The sequence below is a fragment of the Carassius auratus genome, chromosome 11, assembly GCF_003368295.1.
Source record: "Carassius auratus strain Wakin chromosome 11, ASM336829v1, whole genome shotgun sequence".
Lineage (NCBI taxonomy): Eukaryota > Metazoa > Chordata > Actinopteri > Cypriniformes > Cyprinidae > Carassius > Carassius auratus.
Window position 1 is genome coordinate 11,291,210 of NC_039253.1, and position 20,088 is coordinate 11,311,297.

General features: G+C 36.8%; 1 protein-coding gene across 1 annotated transcript in view; it reads left to right on the plus strand.

The window, feature by feature from the left end:
• Positions 1 to 20,088, plus strand: part of LOC113111018 (uncharacterized) — a 64,572-nt gene that overhangs the window by 25,993 nt on the left and 18,491 nt on the right. The window contains exons 5-8 of the mRNA XM_026275388.1: positions 865 to 923; positions 1,024 to 1,088; positions 13,364 to 13,504; positions 17,683 to 17,725. Coding sequence (XP_026131173.1) covers positions 865 to 923; positions 1,024 to 1,088; positions 13,364 to 13,504; positions 17,683 to 17,725 — 308 coding nt within the window. The remainder of the gene's footprint in view (positions 1 to 864; positions 924 to 1,023; positions 1,089 to 13,363; positions 13,505 to 17,682; positions 17,726 to 20,088) is intronic.

A 20,088-nucleotide genomic window follows, 5' to 3' on the forward strand; every position in this document is an offset into this window, starting at 1 on the left:
ACAAAACAAACAAAAAAAAACGCCAAAGTGTTTATAATGCACATGTCAGCATACTGCTTGGCAGTCGCAAGGTTGTTAGTTACTGCTTGGTTAATGCAGATGCTGTAGAAAAGGTGCAAAAAGTGGAGCAATCTCACAAGGGCCTACCGTTTGGTTTACTTGAAATCCAGCTCCGGGCTCTTGGGAGCATCTGCAATTACAAGGGCTCTTACCTTTCGCTGTGCGCCATCTGTTGTAATGTACTGGGTTTAGTCCCCTGCTCCTCGTTCGTATTTATCTTACTGATGATTTTCATTTGGTCCAAGAGAAAATGCAGTTGTGACTGTCAGCACTTTTAAGAGAACATTTATAGAGCTGCACTAAATTCCCAGTTTTTTTATTAACAATTGCTAAAACTGAGAGTAAACTTGTAAAATGGACTCCGACTAATTCTGATTGTATGAGCCTCATTCGAAGCAGTTTTAAAATGGCAGTTAACTGACAAATGTGACCACGCTTTTTATATTAATTTAGCAAGTTGCTGTATGGCAACTGTAAACAGCCTTTAGTTAGTCTAATGAACATTGTTGATGGGAGACTACTTTATTAGATACTGTATGTTAACACGTTTAAGCCATTAAAATAATTTGATAAATCACTGTAAACATGGTATGTTAGATAACCAAATGTTTCATGCTGTGATATCAAAATTAACCCTTTTTTTAAACATGTGTTTATACAAATGATCATTAATATGTCTGAATCAACTTAGATCAATAGGTTGGGTAACACGATCAAAGAACATTTTTAAGGGAAAGATCAAGTAAAGGTCGTTGAGTAAGCTTGACAGTATTATCTTGACTAATATTTGTTTCTTCCAATCAGGTGGGATTGTCAACGTCATGCCTTTTTTATTTTCAGAAATCTCCCATGTTAAAACACAGGTAACATTACTTTAATTAATATCATAATCAAAACTATTTTCTTGTGCAATTAACTATGTGTCATGAGAATTCTGTGTTGCAATAAAATTGTTTTGGACAGGTTTTATGGTTCAGAAGAGCTGTACTTGGAGGACTTGCTACATGCACCCTCTTAAATATATTATGGTAAGTTTAAATCTTTAGATTATGATTTTGGTGAATATGAAATTTTAAATTTGGAAAATAATTGCTTTTTTTATAATATAAGAAGTGATAAACCCAAAATGAAAATTATTTCACCATTTGTTCACCTTCATGTCATTGCACACATTTATGACTTAATTTCTTTACACAAAAGGAATGTTGACATTTGTTCCATTCGATGTAAGTCATAAAAATAAAAGTTCTTTATTGGCATCTGGTTCCATGAAGAACCTTTAACATTCACGGAACCTTTATATTCTACAAATGGATTTTGAAAGTGGAGAAATGTTTGCATGTAAATACCAAAACAAAAACAAAAGAAACATTTGTGGACTATATTCAAATTCATCTGAAGTCATACAATAATTTTGTGTGAGGAACTGAGTAAGGAACATTAACTACAATAGATGGAGTCAGCTAGGTTATCATTTGTTACTTGGGTGTCCTTCAGTTGAATATAAATGTAAAACTAGTGTCAAGTTCAAAGTTAACAATGCAAAGTCCTCCCTGTTCATTTGTCACAGCAAAAGCACTCGCTGTTTTTAAAATGACCCAGAAAGAGCTGAGCTGAACGACTTCCATCTGATGTACATGCAGGCCAGAGAAAGACGGAGACGTCTGCTGTCCGTCTCCCTCCTGAGCTGCCCGATTGTCATCTGTCCCTGATGTCTGTCTGATTTTAGCACACCCTGAAAAAATCTGACGTTTCATCTAATCATCTGTAAAGAAGTTATTGAGTTACCAATCAGCACTATGTTACTCAGGAGACCCAAAGCAATTATGTTGGAGCAGATGAGATGAAAGGAGTCAGCTACAGGAGATGAGATCTCATGCCAGCCTCTTCGGAGACCCAGAATGCACTGCTGCATCCCTGCCACTATGGTAGAACACTGTCTTTCCCTCAAATCACTGCGGGTTACCCTGCTCCGCTAATGGCAGACAGTATTTGACAATGGACTCGCATCAGCTTTCCATTCCGGTCGAATTGATTGTTATCGGAAGACTTTTGTTGATACATTATCACACATCAGAGACAAGGCAGTCCACTTAATCGCCCTAATAAAGAATCACTGATAATTTAGCTCTTGTTGACATGACTCTCAGAAAAAATATTTACACTTAAATTTAAGATTTATTTATCTGAATTGCATATAAATTTGTCAAACATTTGGATTACACCGTTTTATTATAAACAAACTAATAACCTATACAATATGATACATATTCGTCATATGAAACAGGCACGATTTCTTTAACAGTACTAATAAACTACGTGTTTTAAATGCACAATAACCAGGGGTATTTATTCATGTTTGTTTTAATATAATATATTTTAATTAATATATTTTAACTTGTTTCACAGCTAGCCATATTAAAAAAAATTGTATGTAAATGCATTTGGTTTCACCCAGTTTAACCAACTCAACTCTAATGCCATAATTCCTGGCCAGACACGATTAACGCCCGTGTTACAGCACCATGCATCTTTTTTCGCTATCTGTCATATCCACTTTCTTCTGAAGCATGACAGATGCAGCCCTCCTTCTTTATGGCTCAATTTGGCATCATGTGGTCTTTCTTTAGAGATATTAGACAGCTACCAAACATAACATCCTTCTATCAGCATTAGATGTTTCTTTTTCTAAACAGGTGCTGATATAACTGTCAGATCAAGAACGGATGCAGTTTAGTATCTTAAAGCTCAAGTGTGTGATTTGTGATGTTAAAATACTTTCTGTTATCCCAGTTTAATATGCAGAGACACTAATTTGTAGTCTGATTCCAGTGAGATGGTAAATGACAGTTACCTTTTTTTAATCTTGTTTGTGTAAAAATATTGATAAGCAAATATTATTATTATTAGAATTTTATTATTATTTAGATTGATTTTAAACTATAGTGCAAACTAAACATTACTTATTCTGAAATAAATATCTTAAAATATTCTTAAAAATAAATATTTGTGATTTAAGTGGAATTGCATGATATCCATTTCTTTCAGAGAATCTTTAATCACGCTTAATACTTTTCTTACCACATTAACAAATTTTGTCTTTTTGTGAATTAGTTTAGTAAATCTTGTATTAAGGGTCAGGTATTTTACTCAAAGAAAAATATTTCACATTTCTTAACCATGCTGCCCAGTCTAAGAAAGCCACATTGGCTCAACCAGTATCATAAGTTTGGGGGGCGTGACTATCTTGTCTGACTGACCAATGGCAGATGACAGTGTTTGGGAAATTTGCTTGTTCACAGTCTTTATTATTTATTTCTTTGTTTTTTATTCCAAACTTCATTAGTTGTTATTAGTAAATAAGTGACTTCATCTTTAAATGGGATGTTATGATGCAATAAATCTACATTGCTTTTTTTTAGACTGCATAAATAATTAGCTAATCCTAATTTCAACTAGCACATTACATTCACTTTTGCCTTTGTTTGTCATGCACTGCTATTGTAAATCAATTGTACAGATTTTGTTCTAATCTGATTGTGAAACAATAGATGACTTGGCCTCCACTAAGTAGATCCATTTCAACATAATTTACCTTAATATCGGTAGCATCTTCTAGATTTTCCAATGAAATGCAACTCCCATAGACTCATTGACAGGGAAATATGCAATATTTAATGTACTTTTATAAGCACTTTGCATCAGTGCTCTCAACTCGACCTGTCGACTGCAGAGTGATTTTCTTTTTTTCTTTTATTTTTATTTAGTTTGCCAACTCATAATTTTAATATCTAATTATCAAACTGAGCATAATTTTATTTCATGTCCTCTATTGAGAGAGCAGAGGAGGAGAGCTTCGCTGGTTTGCATTGAGATCTTCTGAAGCGTACCTTGTACAGATTAGAAGATAAATCTCCGGTGGCTGCTGGAGAGTGAGGAAAACAGTTTTATGAAGTTGTCTGCTGCCTTTTGAAGCAGATGCTTTTCCTTTGATTTTTGTCAACTTTTTTCAAGTCTTTGTTTCAGAATGATCTTTTATCTGTTCCCTTTTTATCTACAATCACAATATCAACCTAGTTTTACTTGACTTTTTTTTTTTTTATACATGTAAATTGTTGTAATATTTCAAAACATTACTGTTTTAGTGTATTTTTAATCAATGCAGGTTAGCATAAAAGACATAAAAAAAAAAAAAACATTTAATCATTTACCAACCCCCAAATTTGATTGGTAGTATGAATCGGGGTAATTTTTAGGCATTTAAACTATTCTCCAGGACTGATTAGTATTTAAACTGTCTTTAAACCCATCTACAGTATTGTTCAAAATAATAGCAGTACAATGTGACTAACCAGAATAATCAAGGTTTTTAGTATATTTTTTATTGCTACGTGGCAAACAAGTTACCAGTAGGTTCAGTAGATTGTCAGAAAACAAACAAGACCCAGCATTCATGATATGCACGCTCTTAAGGCTGTGCAATTGGGCAATTAGTTGAAAGGGGTGTGTTCAAAAAAATAGCAGTGTCTACCTTTGACTGTACAAACTCAAAACTATTTTGTACAAACATTTTTTTTTTCTGGGATTTAGCAATCCTGTGAATCACTAAACTAATATTTAGTTGTATGACCACAGTTTTTTAAAACTGCTTGACATCTGTGTGGCATGGAGTCAACCAACTTGTGGCACCTCTCAGCTGTTATTCCACTCCATGATTCTTTAACAACATTCCACAATTCATTCACATTTCTTGGTTTTGCTTCAGAAACAGCATTTTTGATATCACCCCACAAGTTCTCAATTGGATTAAGGTCTGGAGATTGGGCTGGCCACTCCATAAAATTAATTTTGTTGGTTTGGAACCAAGACTTTGCCCGTTTACTAGTGTGTTTTGGGTCATTGTCTTGTTGAAACATCCATTTCAAGGGCATGTCCTCTTCAGCATAGGGCAACATGACCTCTTCAAGTATTTTAACATATGCAAACTGATCCATGATCCCTGGTATGCGATAAATAGGCCCAACACCATAGTAGGAGAAACATGCCCATATCATGATGCTTGCACCTCCATGCTTCACTGTCTTCACTGTGTACTGTGGCTTGAATTCAGAGTTTGGGGGTCGTCTCACAAACTGCCTGTGGCCCTTGGACCCAAAAAGAACAATTTTACTCTCATCAGTCCACAAAATGTTCCTCCATTTCTCTTTAGGCCAGTTGATGTGTTCTTTGGCAAATTGTAACCTCTTCTGCACATGCCTTTTTTTTAACAGAGGGACTTTGCGGGGGATTCTTGAAAATAGATTAGCTTCACACAGACGTCTTCTAACTGTCACAGTACTTACAGGTAACTCCGGGCTGTCTTTGATCATCCTGGAGGTGATCATTGGCTGAGCCTTTGCCATTCTGGTTATTCTTCTATCCATTTTGATGGTTGTCTTCCGTTTTCTTCCACGTCTCTCTGGTTTTGCTCTCCATTTTAAGGCATTGGAGATCATTTTAGCTGAACAGCCTATAATTTTTTGCACCTCTTTATAGGTTTTCCCCTCTCTAATCAACTTTTTAATCAAAGTACGCTGTTCTTCTGAACAATGTCTTGAACGACCCATTTTCCTCAGCTTTCAAATGCATGTTCAACAAGTGTTGGCTTCATCCTTAAATAGGGGCCACCTGATTCACACCTGTTTCTTCACAAAATTGATGACCTCAGTGATTGAATGCCACACTGCTATTTTTTTGAACACACCCCTTTCAACTAATTCAACTAATTGCCCAATTGCACAGCCTTAAGAGCGTGCATATCATGAATGCTGGGTCTCATTTGTTTTCTGAGAATCTACTGAACCTACTGGTAACTTGTTTGCCACGTAGCAATAAAAAAATATACGAAAAACCTTGATTATTCTGGTTAGTCACATTGTACTGCTATTATTTTGAACAATACTGTATATCATCAGTGCCCAGTCTTCATGTCATTATTTTGTCTGGAATAGAGTTTTGCATTGCAGCCGATGTTTTACAAGTACAGCAAATGCAATTAGTATCTTTTCATTCTCATTTTTGTAGGCTAATTTATATAACAGGTTGTATACGTCAACGCATACAGTACAGAATAATTGACTTTCACCTCTAGTCATGGATGCCACAGTCCCAATTTAAACCTCAGAGCGGATATCTCCTCGTGGAACAGTTGTTTCACTCAGCCGCTGATGTCATTCTCTGCGATAAGACCCACTGAAGGTATACATCACCACCGCAGCGCCGCTCCAGTCAGGCAATGCGTTACATATCGCCATTCTGACATTTAACAAGTCACTCTATTGTCATCTCTGAGGAACTGCGCTGCTAATGTCTCCTGCTTCTGATTTAGTTTGCTTTGGGTGGCTGCTGTCCTATCGTAATTGAGTCATCAGTGACTGAGCGGCCTGCGGGCACAGCATTAATGAACCCTGCAGCCAGTGCATTCTGGGCCAGGATGACGGTGACTGATGAGTGATTTCTGGTGGATCCCGCCATGCTAGATTTGTCACCAAAATGAGATCCCCACCCCATCCCGACTCCTGTACGACAGAGCATCAAGAACGTCACGCAGCCTGTTTGTCAAATGATTGAGTCTTCAAAACAAGCTCAGAACCATCAAGCTGTGACGCATCTCGTCTGAGGAGTGCCATAAATCGGACGATGTTTGAAAAGCGACAACGCGATTGATATGAATGCATTGCCACGTAAACGCCAGCATAGTCCTGATGGAAGTACGAGGGGGATGAATGGCGCCGGTGTCATTATTAACGCTCGTTAGAGTAAGCCGTGGCTTGTAATCATTTCTGGTCGTGTAGAGCGTAAGGACTTTCTAAATCATCCTAAACTCATGGAGTGTCATTAACCCTGAGTGGCTGTGTTGGCAATCTAGACTCCATGTTTGACAGACTACTTCACTATCAGGTTACTCACTCACTCTGTCTTTCTCAGAGGGCCAGATGAGATACTGTGAGTTTCTCAGAGTTTCTTCTTTATCACAAACCTGCTTGTTACAGTTTCTCAAAGAGCGAGAGATTGTTTTACTTTGCTTTGGGAAAGCTGATACATGTTCTCATTTTCTTTACATCTTAATTTTATTTTATTTTTTACTAATAATAATAATAAAAAAAGAATATTTGTGCATTCCCCCACCACTTTTATTCATTTATTTAAAAAACTGGCTGACTACCTTGCTGAAGAAACCACCTATACCGGCTTTAAAATGTACTTTTCTTTTTTTCTTTTTTTTTTTTCTTTTTTTTAGTTTAATGTTCAATTAAATTAAAACCTTTACATATTCTATTTTGGATTTTTAAATCTAGTTTTTGCTGGTCCTCAATTATGATTAAACTGGTTAGGCTGTTGTATACAGAATTTTTTTTTTTTTTTTTTTTTTCAATAACAGGTTGGTATGATTTACATTTTTGTTTCTCATTTTAAGAAGTTACACACAAATTAGGCACAAATATGTCAGCTGAGATTAAACTGTGGCAGTAAGAATGTAAACCAACCAGATATCATCAGAAACATAACTATTTTACAAGGCACCTATTTTGAATGAGTTCATACAATGCAGATCATACAGAAATGTACATTTTATAGAAAAACTGAAAGCATTAGGGTCCCCACGTCAAACATAACCATCACTGGGCCGTATGCAGATCTTATGAAAATGTATGAATGCAATCATACTAATTTATATCACCCTAGTGAAAAATAAAAATACTAAAATTTATTTGAAATACATTTATTTAATGCTCAGTATACTACAAATACATAAAAATACCCTGCAGTTACTTTTAGTATACTAATCTGGTATACTTAAACAACTAGTTTTCTTTTGATGCTTTCTACAAGCTAAATCAATCTACAACCTCTCCTTACAAAGACAATTAACTTAACAGAAACAGGAAAGCTTAACATAATTAGAGATGTGTGATATTTAATACTACATTTTAACATTTTGAACTCCATTAACCTGTTTTTACTCATCACAGGTCTTGACTGAAACACACAAGGTATAGTTTATTTCAGACGGTGTGGTGATATCGATCCATGGCCTGACCCCATCCTTGAACTCTGCACAGAGGAGGATAGTCCTGTAAAGCTGGCACGATTGAAAGCGTAGCAGACACCATGGCTTTATACTGTGTGCTATCATTCTTCTCAGTCATAGCAAGGTCTCCTCTGAACCGACTCCAAAAGCCTCTCTGTACATTCAGCCAGCGGAGTCGATCTTATGTTTATTCTCTTGAGACCCCAGAAGAGCAGGACAGAGAGGGAAAGAAAGAGCAGCCGTGGAGTTGAAGGAAACTGAAATGGAGAATGAGACAGAAAGAGAACCAGATGATAGAAAAGGAATGCCAGTATGACATACATAAAATGAGAAATGGATTTGGAGGAGGAAAAAAGACTACAATAAAGGGAAAAGAGAATAAATACAGCCCAAGCAAAAGGAAAAATATAAAGCAAGATAAAGTAATGTATACTCTTTTTCAAAATCCTCGTGAGCTGCCTATGTAGACAGCATTTTAAGGCATCCTGGGTGACAAGTGTGTTCCATTACATGCTTCTTAAGATATATTTAGGCTAAATTTATAATTAAATATGTTTATTTATTTTTTTTGCTTTGTGCAAAAAAATAAATAATTAAGTGGAAAAAGGCTGCATTTATTTGATTAACACTAAATAATAACAGTAAAATTGGAAAATATTTTTGTAATATGTAAATAATGGGGGAAAAATTCATTTAATTCCTTTGATGGCAAAACTGTATTTTCAACAGCAATTTCCCCAGACTTCAGTGTCACATGATGAGTTTTGATGTATAGAAAGTTTAAAAGAACAAAAAATGTCATTGTTGTTTTAAGTATAATTGCTTGCATGAACGTAGAAAAACCATCATGTCACCCTTTGAATGTGTCCTTGCTTTAAAAAAGTTATTTAAAAAAATATTATTGGACCCAACATTTTAGGTCTTTTCTAATTAAAGAAGATACCGTGTTTTAGCATATACATAAATAATGTGACACTAACAATGGGCTGCAGTTAACTTGTCTCGGGTAGCCAGAACTTCAGACTCAAGGTCTGGAATTCACATACTGGCCAAGGCCCGCCCATGAACTCGTTTGACCGACATGTTAAACAACCAATCACAGTTCGTTTCGTTCATCGTCACGTTATTAAGCGTGGAAATGTCGCCACAATAACAGACCGGTGTGTAGTGTAAGACATATTTTGAAGATTCTATGCCGCGAACTTTAAATATTTCACATACTTTTGAAAATCCAGCGTTTAGTTGATCCTGATAATCACTCGTTGTCACCAGGCACGTGTGGGGGTGTTGGGGGGCAGGTGCCCCTTTTACCCTTGGTGCCTTGGTGGACGATTCGTCACGCGCACGCGCAATTTTTAATTGCCAGAGGATATTTTCAACAAGCTGGTAAGAGGTGTTTCATTCTCAGCGAAGTGATTTTGATGTTTATTTATTTATTATTATTTTTTTAAAAGAACGATGTGATGTGAGAACATGCAGATAGGTTGTTTATATTGCTGTGTGTAGTCTGTAGTGTAGAAGAAATGTCAGAGTGCTGTTTGAGGGAGAAACGTTTCACAGGCATCGAGGGTAGAGGCGTCATGCCCATTCAAAGTGAGTGAGCACGTGCCCCCTCAGATTTCTGAGCCAAGTGGATTTTAAATGCAGCTTCCAAACCGAGTAATATTTGTAATATATTTTATGCAATCACAGCGGTGTGATTAGATTCAGTGCACAACATCAGCTTCTAAATTCAAATATGCGTTCGCTGGCTAGAAACTATTCTGTTGGGCTTATAAATGCAATGGCCAATCAGAGACGTGCAGAAGAGTCATCACTGAAACGCGGTGTTTTGGTCACTTGCTCATTGGAGAATTATTTAGCGAATTCTCTCACCAGAATCAACAAAAAGTATGATGTGCATAATGTAATGTAAAGTGCTTCAGTGATTTTAATGGGAGATTTGAGAGTGCCTGAACTCTGGCTAGACTGAATGACAATGTTTTTTGATAATGTAAATGTTCTTTACTCTCTGTAAAATGAAAGTGTTAAAATAAGTAACTTACAATATTTGCAATATTGCAAATTCAGTTGTATTAAAAAAAAAATGTATGGCACTTAAGTAAAAAGTCGGGTTTTTATGCGTTGTTAATAGATTACAATATTTATTATTATATTACAGTATTTTTTTTATATACTTTTCAGATTTTCCCATTCTCTGAATTTTTATTATGAAAATAAAAACAATTCAGAAATGAATTAAAATATAATTATATTTTAAATGTGACACAAATATCTACATTTTTTTTCTACAATAGCAACAGTGTTTACAACAGCAAGACCACTTTAGCCTGTAAACTCAATAATATCTTTCTGGAAATAAATGTAGAAATATCATTGTCAATATAAAATGAATAATATACCTGACCTGACATCAAAGTGCAGTGTCAAGGAGATGAATAACAAATGTAGCCTGTCATGTGTTTACATTGCAAAGGTGTTCTATTTTAGACAACAACAACTACAACAATAATAATAATATTAATCACTATATTCCAGTGTATCAGTTTTTTAATGTTTTGTATCAATATTTAAGGTGGACTTATTGATTAGGTGCAAGAGTAGTAGTGATGGTTAAAATAATAGATTAATGCTGAAATAGTAAATTGAGCCTTGTTCCTAGATGGACAGAGAGTGGAAAGTAATAGATCAGATGAGGAGATGGAGATAGAGGAAGAAAAAGAGGGAAATATAGAGGCACACGTGACAGAAAGAGAGCAGGTAACAGCAAGCCAGGAGACAGAGGCTGGTGAGAAAGAGGAAAATGTAGAGGCACAAGTGTTTTCTATAGTTTTTACTATAACCGCTGTTCTTAATTATTCTGTAGAACAGAGAAGAAAAAGCCATCAGGTTGGGACAATTTAAGACATTTCAGTTTCTAATCCCAGAGTAATTTTTAGGTGGAAGAAAATATATTTTTTTACTTTTAAATTTAAAATTGTCTTTTCTAATCTGTTTCTTTTTCAAAACTGCATCACAGCATTTGCTGCCATATCAATACATAATCATCCATATTGATATCAGTGAATCAGCAAGGAATGCATCACAATATATTGCTGTATTTATACTTTGAACACCTGCCCCTCCAAAGGTCTCTGCACGGCCCTGGTTGTCACAGTTGTAAACACGACGGCTTTCTTCTTTCGTGAGAGAGTTTGGCGCCTTGGTATCTTTGTTTCCCGGTGGAACGTTAAAGAACGTGACACATGCATCTCGCAGAAATCCTGTAGAATTCAACCAATCTGATGATGGCTTCAAAGTTCCTGAAGTGTTTCCACTTTCGTGTCCCATATGCATCAGAGCTGAGACTAGAGTGAACTGACGTGCCTTAAAGGAACTTTGACTTAAATCAATTGTGAGTCGCGTCTCCCCTGTGTTTTGTTATTTATGTGACCAGCATGTAGAGCGTTTCAAATCAGTTGCATATGTGTTTCCATGTCAGTTAGTATGCCACTTTATAAGACTGCTGCCTAGGCAGTAGACATTGAGGCAGCTCACTATGTTTCGTAACAGAGTAGTCAAAGAGAATGAGAGTGCATGTGTGTATAAGAGAGAGAGAGAGAGAGGACTCTTGTGGGCCAATCTCATCTGTCACAGCCAAGCTTCATCATTAATATGCAACAGCAGCCTGGTGATGCTTGGCATTGACCCATTTTCTTGCTGAAATATCACCGCAAGGTTCACGGTGTGATAGAGACGCAGACCTGCACATAATCGGCTTTGCGTGGAGCACCCAGGTACAGGGGGGTCTGCTTGAAAACACAAGCACTCATATCTAGAGATAATAACTTCCACTTTGTCCGGCACACTTTTGATTAGGAGAGCTACAGGAGTTCAGAAATACTTGTCTGTCCGTCCTCTAAAACTGATTACGACAAAATCCGAAGTCATTGCACATTTAAACCAGGTCCCCCTGCAACAAACGTGGCCCGCATAGGAAATGTGCCAATAGCAGGACATCACATGATGGAACAGAACTTCAATAGTATTCATGAGATTCACAGGTTGTAAGAAGGGAGGGTGCAGTGTGATTTGGTGCATATGTAAAGTGTCAAGATATTCACGTTAATATAATCTTTAAGTGGAATAAGGACAGACAGATTTGGCTTGTGGCCTATGATGGAGGGCTCAAGAATGCTTAAAAATGTATTACAGGTGGGGTGGAGGGATGCTGCATAAATTTTCACAAGTGCGAGCAATTAATTTATGCGTACACCTGTGTCATGATTGGCAGGGTTAGATGAACATGCGCCTCCCAAACCTTCAGTTAGATTGTGGAAACACACTGGAGGCACAGACTGTTTCAGCACAGAGCTTTTTCTGAAGAGTGTGTTGAAGTACTTTAGCATTAATTATCAAAGCTTTGAGGGAAAGATGTTCTTTCTGCTGTAGAGACGTCTTCCTGCATGATGTCTGGAATTGGTTTTCTCCCACTAGCATGTAATATGTATATGTGGCAAGAAAACGTGCAAAATGAATATATCTCCATTTAAAAAAAAATTTCTTTCATTTGATTATCTTTGAATGTTTTCAAATTTGAGCAAAAAATACAGTAAAATATTGTGAAGTAATATTACAGTGTTTATATATATATATGTGTGTGTGTGTGTGTGTGTGTGTGTAATTTGTATTTATTATGGCAAAACTGAAATTTCACCATCATTACTCCAGTCTTCAGTGTCACATGATCTTTCAGAAATTTCTAATATCATCTCTATAATCATTCTCATTCTAATGTGCTAATTTGCTGCTCAATAAAAATTTCTTATTATTAACAATGTGGAAAACAGTTGTGCTGCTTAATATTTTTTGTGGAAATCATGATAGATTTTGACTGACCCCAAACAGTAAACAAAAAAAAATGTCTTTAATTTTTTGGATGGTAATTTATTTTTTATGTATTTTGTAGATTTTTTTTTTTTTTTTAGTATATGAACATATGAACATGAACAGCAATGTATGTTTTTCATAATTCATCACGTACTGTAACATGCAATGAATTATGCACGTGGCATTTAATATTTTATGTTATATATATTTAACAGTAATACATTATATATGTGTTTTATGTATTTATATCGGTAGTGATACCTTTGTATCATATATTTATGTTGTATAATATATTTATTGTGTTTTGTACCATATGAATCATTTGAAAATCTACCTTTTGTTTTCTCTCTCTCTTTCTCGCAGGTGTTGGGCAGTTTTAGAGATTGTTCCCCAGATGGCCGTGGAGTCACTGCTGGAGGAGAAACTCTTAAATAGCAGCGCAGGACAAACAGAGACGACTCGTACAGCACACACATTTATCTACTCCAACATCTCCCTAGAGGAGTGAGTGCATACATGCACGCGAACATATACATTTATATCAGCATGCACTGAGGTTCTTGTACAACAATTGTAAAGATGCCTCGGGAGACATGATAGTCGAAGGTTGCTGTCATGATTGCCTTAGTGTAGCCTACCAGGTGTTGTTTTTCATGGGCCAAAGTCTTCTCTAACAAATGCCGGTTCTATTTTTTTGTGTGAAAAAACAACTGGGAGGTATGATGTGCCACTTTAGTTTTGCTCTGTGCACTGTTGTATTCTGGTGTTATACGTCTGCGTTTAAACCATATCTTCATTCTATATTATAATGCATAATGGCAGATAACGAATTAGAGCGCGTTCGATTCTAGTCACAAAGAATTACAGCTGAATGAAACAAGTCGCACAATGAATGACAACGCAAGTGAGACTGAATCCGAACACCACTCGGGCTCTTTCAATCGTTGTCTCCTTGGCTCTATCAGTGACGGGGGAAATGGAGAACAACCTAGGCAGGAATCTTTTTTTAGGACTTTATACATTACAGTACGTGTTTATGTATGAGGCTTGTGTTAATATTTAAATGAGCTCCGTTCGGATCGGTGTCATGTGTAATACAAGCAGATAAATTTCTGGCCCTAATGATTCAGAGTTGTTTGTGTGACTGTGGATAGTGTAGCATGATTAGACACGTCAGTCAGCGGTTTCTTCGGTCCCAGATGCTTCCTCACGCAGCCATTTTTACCCCGGTACACAACTCGAGCGCTGTATGATTGACTAAGCAGCACTTAAGCAGGTGAGGACCCTGTAAATAAGCTTTTCCCCTCAGAAACGGTCTCGTTTTAGGCCCCTCCCTCCACCTCGAGCTCTCTGCGGATGGATTCTGCTACCTGGAGATCGCAGAGTTCTGCTGTTTGCATTCCCTCTCATCTGGTTTATATCAGCAGGGTTTGTCGAGGTAATCCAGCCAGCTCCAAAGTAGCGGAAAGATGGAGTTAGGGAAATGGATTTCTGGAATAAAATGAAAGTGCGTTTTGGGTGTGCATTTGATGTAACTCTGACAAGGGAATTCAGTGAACTCTGTTCACTCATCTGTGGATTTTTTTTTACATATCATTTTTTTTTTTTTAAGTAAAGCTTTACTAGACTCCAATTTTACTCCAAGGCCCTCCTACTCTGTAATTTACTTTGAAAGCCATTGTTGGCGCTCTTAAAAGAATAAATGGTGAAGACTAATGCTGTTCTAACTATTCAAACAGTATCTAAAGGTGCCGTATCAGGACTAATTTAGAAAATACTACATCGAGGGGAAAATTTAAGGCATGCCCTTAAATGCCCTCCACTTGATTAATTCTTTTTTTACACAAAATATTTCCTTTATATTCGCAGTGAAACAGATCTTCATGTCAGTATTTTGACAATAATTTAATTTAGCTGTCTGCACACCCCTGCTTTCTGAATATGTGAATGTTTTCTTGATGACGACAGGTGTCGGAGGTAGTTAAGAGAGGGAATGATGAGACTCTGAGTGAGGGATCCGCAGAACAACAGGGACCCCTGGAGGTTAAACGACCAACTGCATGAGCCTAACTCCATTATCAGGTGCATAAACACCTCGAAAATAAAATCTGCTGAGGTTCACTGCAAATGTGTTCGAGGTCGTAAAGCACTGTTTGCGTGTGAGTGCATTGTTAGGCACGTAGTACAAGCCGCATCCGTGAATGCATGTCATCTATATTGTAATTATAAATAAATCAATATGTTGCTTTTTGTTTACAGGTTTCAAGTACATGTTTATGAGTTGATCCCAGAATAAGCACCTCATTCATCATCTGTCTTTCTTTACTGTGGCTGTCTTTCTCTCTTGCCCGCTGTCATTCTCACTCGCAGCATCAGATCTACAACTCGCTAATGAGTAAAAACCTCCCCTCAGGGCCGCCATGTGTAGTGAGACTCTCTAGAGGCTCTCCAAAAGCTGTAGTGGTAGATTTCATCTCATAATTTGCTTTACATTCAGTTTAGGCTTTCATTTGCCCATTCAATTCAATTAGCCGTTTCATGTGTTCCCCTAACAGCAGTTTGACTCCGTCGGCTTATTTAAATGTGCACACAGTTCTCTAGTTTTTTTTTTTGCTTGCAACACCAAGACCTAGGGACAATGCGGTCCACACCTGGGTGTGCAGACACAAGGGATTCGGTGGGAAATGTAGAGCGTTCGGTCTCCCGGCAGAATTGTTGAAATGTTTAAAAAATGGAGGTCAGACACGAAACGTTGCGCACAGTCCTCTGGCTGCAGAGAGGAGGACTCCAGGGGAGTGGGAGGAAAGAAATAATTAAAGCCAAGAGAAATTCATTTGCGCCACAGTTACAGAGAATGTCATTTCCACTGCATTATGCGTCTCTTTTACAAAAGCCAGGGTTAAATATTTTAAAGGCCTGACTGCCTCTCATCTGGCGGCCTCCATTATTGAAAACGAGATATACTTTAGCAGGCAGAGGCATTACCCCACAGCTAGAGGGTCAGCCTGCTTCAGACGTTGCCTTGCGTTTGATAACCTCTGGATTCATTGATTATATACAGCTGATGGATTCTAAGCACTGACTCAGAGCTTTGCTTTTTCTATTCATTTAAAGCACTGTAGTGGAGCTATTCAATATTTCTTCCACGCAGGCAATTATATTGTCAGCCGTGCGACTGATTTGTCTACAATCGTTAAGCCTTTTTTACAACTGGAGCAGAGGTATTTTCTGTAATTATTTATTATTTTTGGACTGAATTTGATAATGCCATTGTTGATATTGATCTGCTGTCTTTACTCTGGATGCTTGCGTGCCGGTTTATTTAGTCGAAGAACATGGGGTGTGTAGGGTAATTAAAAGGGTATTAATAAAATCCGCAAATACAGAATATTTATTTATGAGGTTTAGCTGGATAGCACGACCCATTAGCTTTCTCCATTTGTAGCCATTCAATACCAGATTGATTGATTAATTGATTTTTGAATTGCTTTTAAAACGGACTGATTATTTTAAGGTCCAATTCTTGCCATTAAGAAACCATTAACTACAACTCTTGCCTCAAACTGCTCATTAGCTGCATAATAGTAAGGTAGTTAAGTTTAGGTTTTGGTTAGGATTGGGGATGTAGAATATGAGCTTTATAAGTATTAATAAATAGCCAATATGTTAATAATAGACAAAGATTTTTATTTATTTGAAGGGGGTTTGTAAAGGTAAAGGTTTAAGTTTTATTATATATCATTAAAAAGTGTTCCTGTAGCTCAATTGGTAGAGCATTGTGTTATCAAGTGCAATGTTGGGGGTTCGATTCCCATGAAACACATGATCGGTAAAAATTGTTAGCCTGAATGCAGTGTAAGTCGCTTTGGATAAAAGCGTCTGCTAAATGCATAAATTTTATTTAATTTTAATTTAAATTAAATTCCAGACCTCATTAGTTGTGACGTATGGAAGGACAGAGCAGTGAGTTACTGTGTTAGTTGACTTATATCACCCCTTTGGTTGAAGTTAAAATATGATTGAGATTAAATGAAAGTCAAATTCAAATTCGTTTCTGGCCAAGGAGGAACAAAACAATGTATTTAAGGTTAGTTCTCCAGTTTTTGCCATGTATGTGGTCAAATCTCCTCCGTTGATTAGCTTTCAGACATAACCTCCTGGATGATTTGAAACTGGCCAGACATCAAGTATTACTGCAGGCTTCCTCTCTCCAAAAGCAGATTAGCAGCTCTGAAATACAGCCCTCTAGCTACAAAGCCACAAAGAAAAAAGACAAAAAATTATTTGAATTTCAAAGACGCAGGGACTGAGCCAAAAGCAAGGACTTTATAAGACACAACAGTGAATGAAAATGGAATGGAGAATCAGTCCACACATTCCCAGAGGGGTGACTGTTTGAAAGATCGGAGGTACATTTTACCCTGTGGACCAAACCTAGAAAAGTTTTTACAGAGGCTTGTAACAGATTCACTTCATGCTCCACATGCAGCAACCTTTTGGCCTTGCCTTTAGGCTTTTGACCGCTTAACTAGAATGTTCTTCAGTGTGGCTGGAGTAATAAAAGAACTGGATTTTAGTGTCATAGAGTTAAACTATCACTCATTTGAGAGTAATACGCTGTACTACACATGTAGTCACTTATGCATGTTTTTTATTTCTTTTTTTCTTTAATTTTTTTGCAGGTCTGAAAAGGCAGGGGAGATAGCAACACTACCTCTAACCAAGGTAAATGCCATGTGTTTATATGTTTTTATGTTTTACTCAGTATCCAATGCTTCTCAAATGCAAATTGTCTCCAGAGAGAGCCTTTGAATGTCTGTAGTGCTTTGAATGTGTGACAGACCAAGAATAAGTAAATATTAAGATGCTTCTCCTATGTTTAAGCCTTGGAGTGCAAGGGGTTTCTGATATAATGTATACTATAAAGTGCTTTCTGACTTTCAAAGGTCAAGTGTTTTTCAACTCCGAGAGGCTCGTACATGGCTTGAGATGCTCTAATCAGATGTGTGTGTGTGTGTGTGTGTGTGAAGACTCCATGTCTGAACCACAGATCATTATTGCGTCTGCAGTTGACATCTTGATTTGTTGAAGCTGTTTGTTTTGGACTCCCTTTTCAGGATCATTCTGTCACTTTAAAACAGAGTAGCTCCAAGGCAATTTTGTTGTTGTATGGATCGTAAAACATAAAAACAAACCCACAGCAGTTTAATATAATATTAACTGGATAACCCAGCTTTACATAAATATTAAAATGCTGTTATTGTTCAAACGTGTCACATTTCAGCCCAGAAACCAAAAGAAAAGTCCTATTTTGCATAAAGAAATGTAATCTATTTTTAGGTTGCATTAGGAATTTCTTCAGTTTGTGATATTATCAAATACACACGTTTTATTGTGATGCGTCTGTATTTAACTAGTATTTATAATAATTCATATATAGATTTTTTTAAATGAGTTTTATTAATCTAATAATTATTTTCACAATATAATATATAACTTGATAAATAAATACTTTAAAATGTAATTTTAAAAATTAATGGAATTATCTTGAAAATAATATCAGAATGCAGTGACTATTAAGCGGAATTAAAAAAAAAATTTTTTTTTACTTTTGAGGTAAAATATGTCCAGCACACTTCTTCTTTCTATGATTTTTCTATCAAATTGCTATTTAAAATCACCCTGTTATTTGAAATCCAAATGTTTTTATTTTGTCTATGGAACAAAAGTTGATATTTTCAAAAAAAAAATCAAATTTTTTTTATTCTGCAAAAAAACATGTTCAGTTGTTTATTTTCTCTCTCACTCTCTCTCCCTCTATATCTCTCTCTCTTAAAAATATATTAAAGCTTAAAATTCTATTCCTTTGTATGTCATTGAAGAAAATGCATGCAGATTCTAAACAACATAAGGATGAGTAATGGCAGAATTTTAATTTCGTGGTGAACTACTTCTTTAAATACTGCAACCGACTTAAAAGACTCAACCCTTCCCATTTGGGAGAAACCCTTTTTGTGTGAACAGTGTTTGGCAATTCTGTGGCAACTCGAGTGTGAAAATCATTCTTCTTTGTCTCGTGACTATGGTCGGTACTCTGGAAATGAGCTTCGAGGCAGGAAAGGAATCACAATAATGAATAATGCATGACTAAATATTTTCAAGCGCACTCTTGTATCTTGGCGCTCCTCTTGGTTTGCTTGAGTCTTACCAATCTTGTAATGATGCTAAATATTTCCATTCCAATCTGTTAGCATACAAAGATCCCAGCCTGAGCTCAAGACGTTCTCAGAAGCTTCCCGTGTGGTGTTGTGAGTAATGTGCATGTACGTCATAACAACTATAGAGTTCAGCTCAGCGTCTCTGGCCCAATGCATTCAGCTGTGATGTTTTTCACAGGTACGTGAGCTGGATGTTTGTTTGCGGAGTTACTGCATTTCCACCTCTCACGGCGCTGTATACGCTTCACTGGCTGCATTCCAATCAATCTTTCCTATTTGGAGTATGATGACTGTAATGATTACCTCATTCGTATCATTCGTTCTCAAAACAGTAGGTAAAAAATGAAATAAACAAAGCGGGGTTCAGAAATGTGTTTGTCATCAGCTCCTGCCGTTTGAGGAGGAGAGGGGGCCCAACAGGGGGTTCATCACCCTAGTTAGTAAACATTGCTTTTTATGCTGTCACGTTTGGGTAGGCAGAACACACGCTCGTTTGAGGACGTTTTCAAGCTCTGACGTCCCCGCTTTCCCTGTGACATTTGCATTGCACAGGGTGCAACCTTCATGCTTCGCCTCACAGAGATGTGCTGTATTACAAGAAGGCTTTGTGAGGAAAGACTTCAGCTCTGCTTGTTATGAAAATGTACAAGATCTAGTGGCTGGCTGTTCATGTGCTGGATATCACCTCCAAAGCACCTTCTGTTTATATTAGCATGAATACCTTCGAAGTAGTTTTGTCGCCTTGAAAAAAAAAAATTGACAGTGAGATACATCACATGTTTAATTTAACAATGGTTAACTGCAGTGAAAATATGCTTTAAAGGTTAAGTATGCAGTTTCGGTGCTACTCGTGCATCACAGTATCTTACA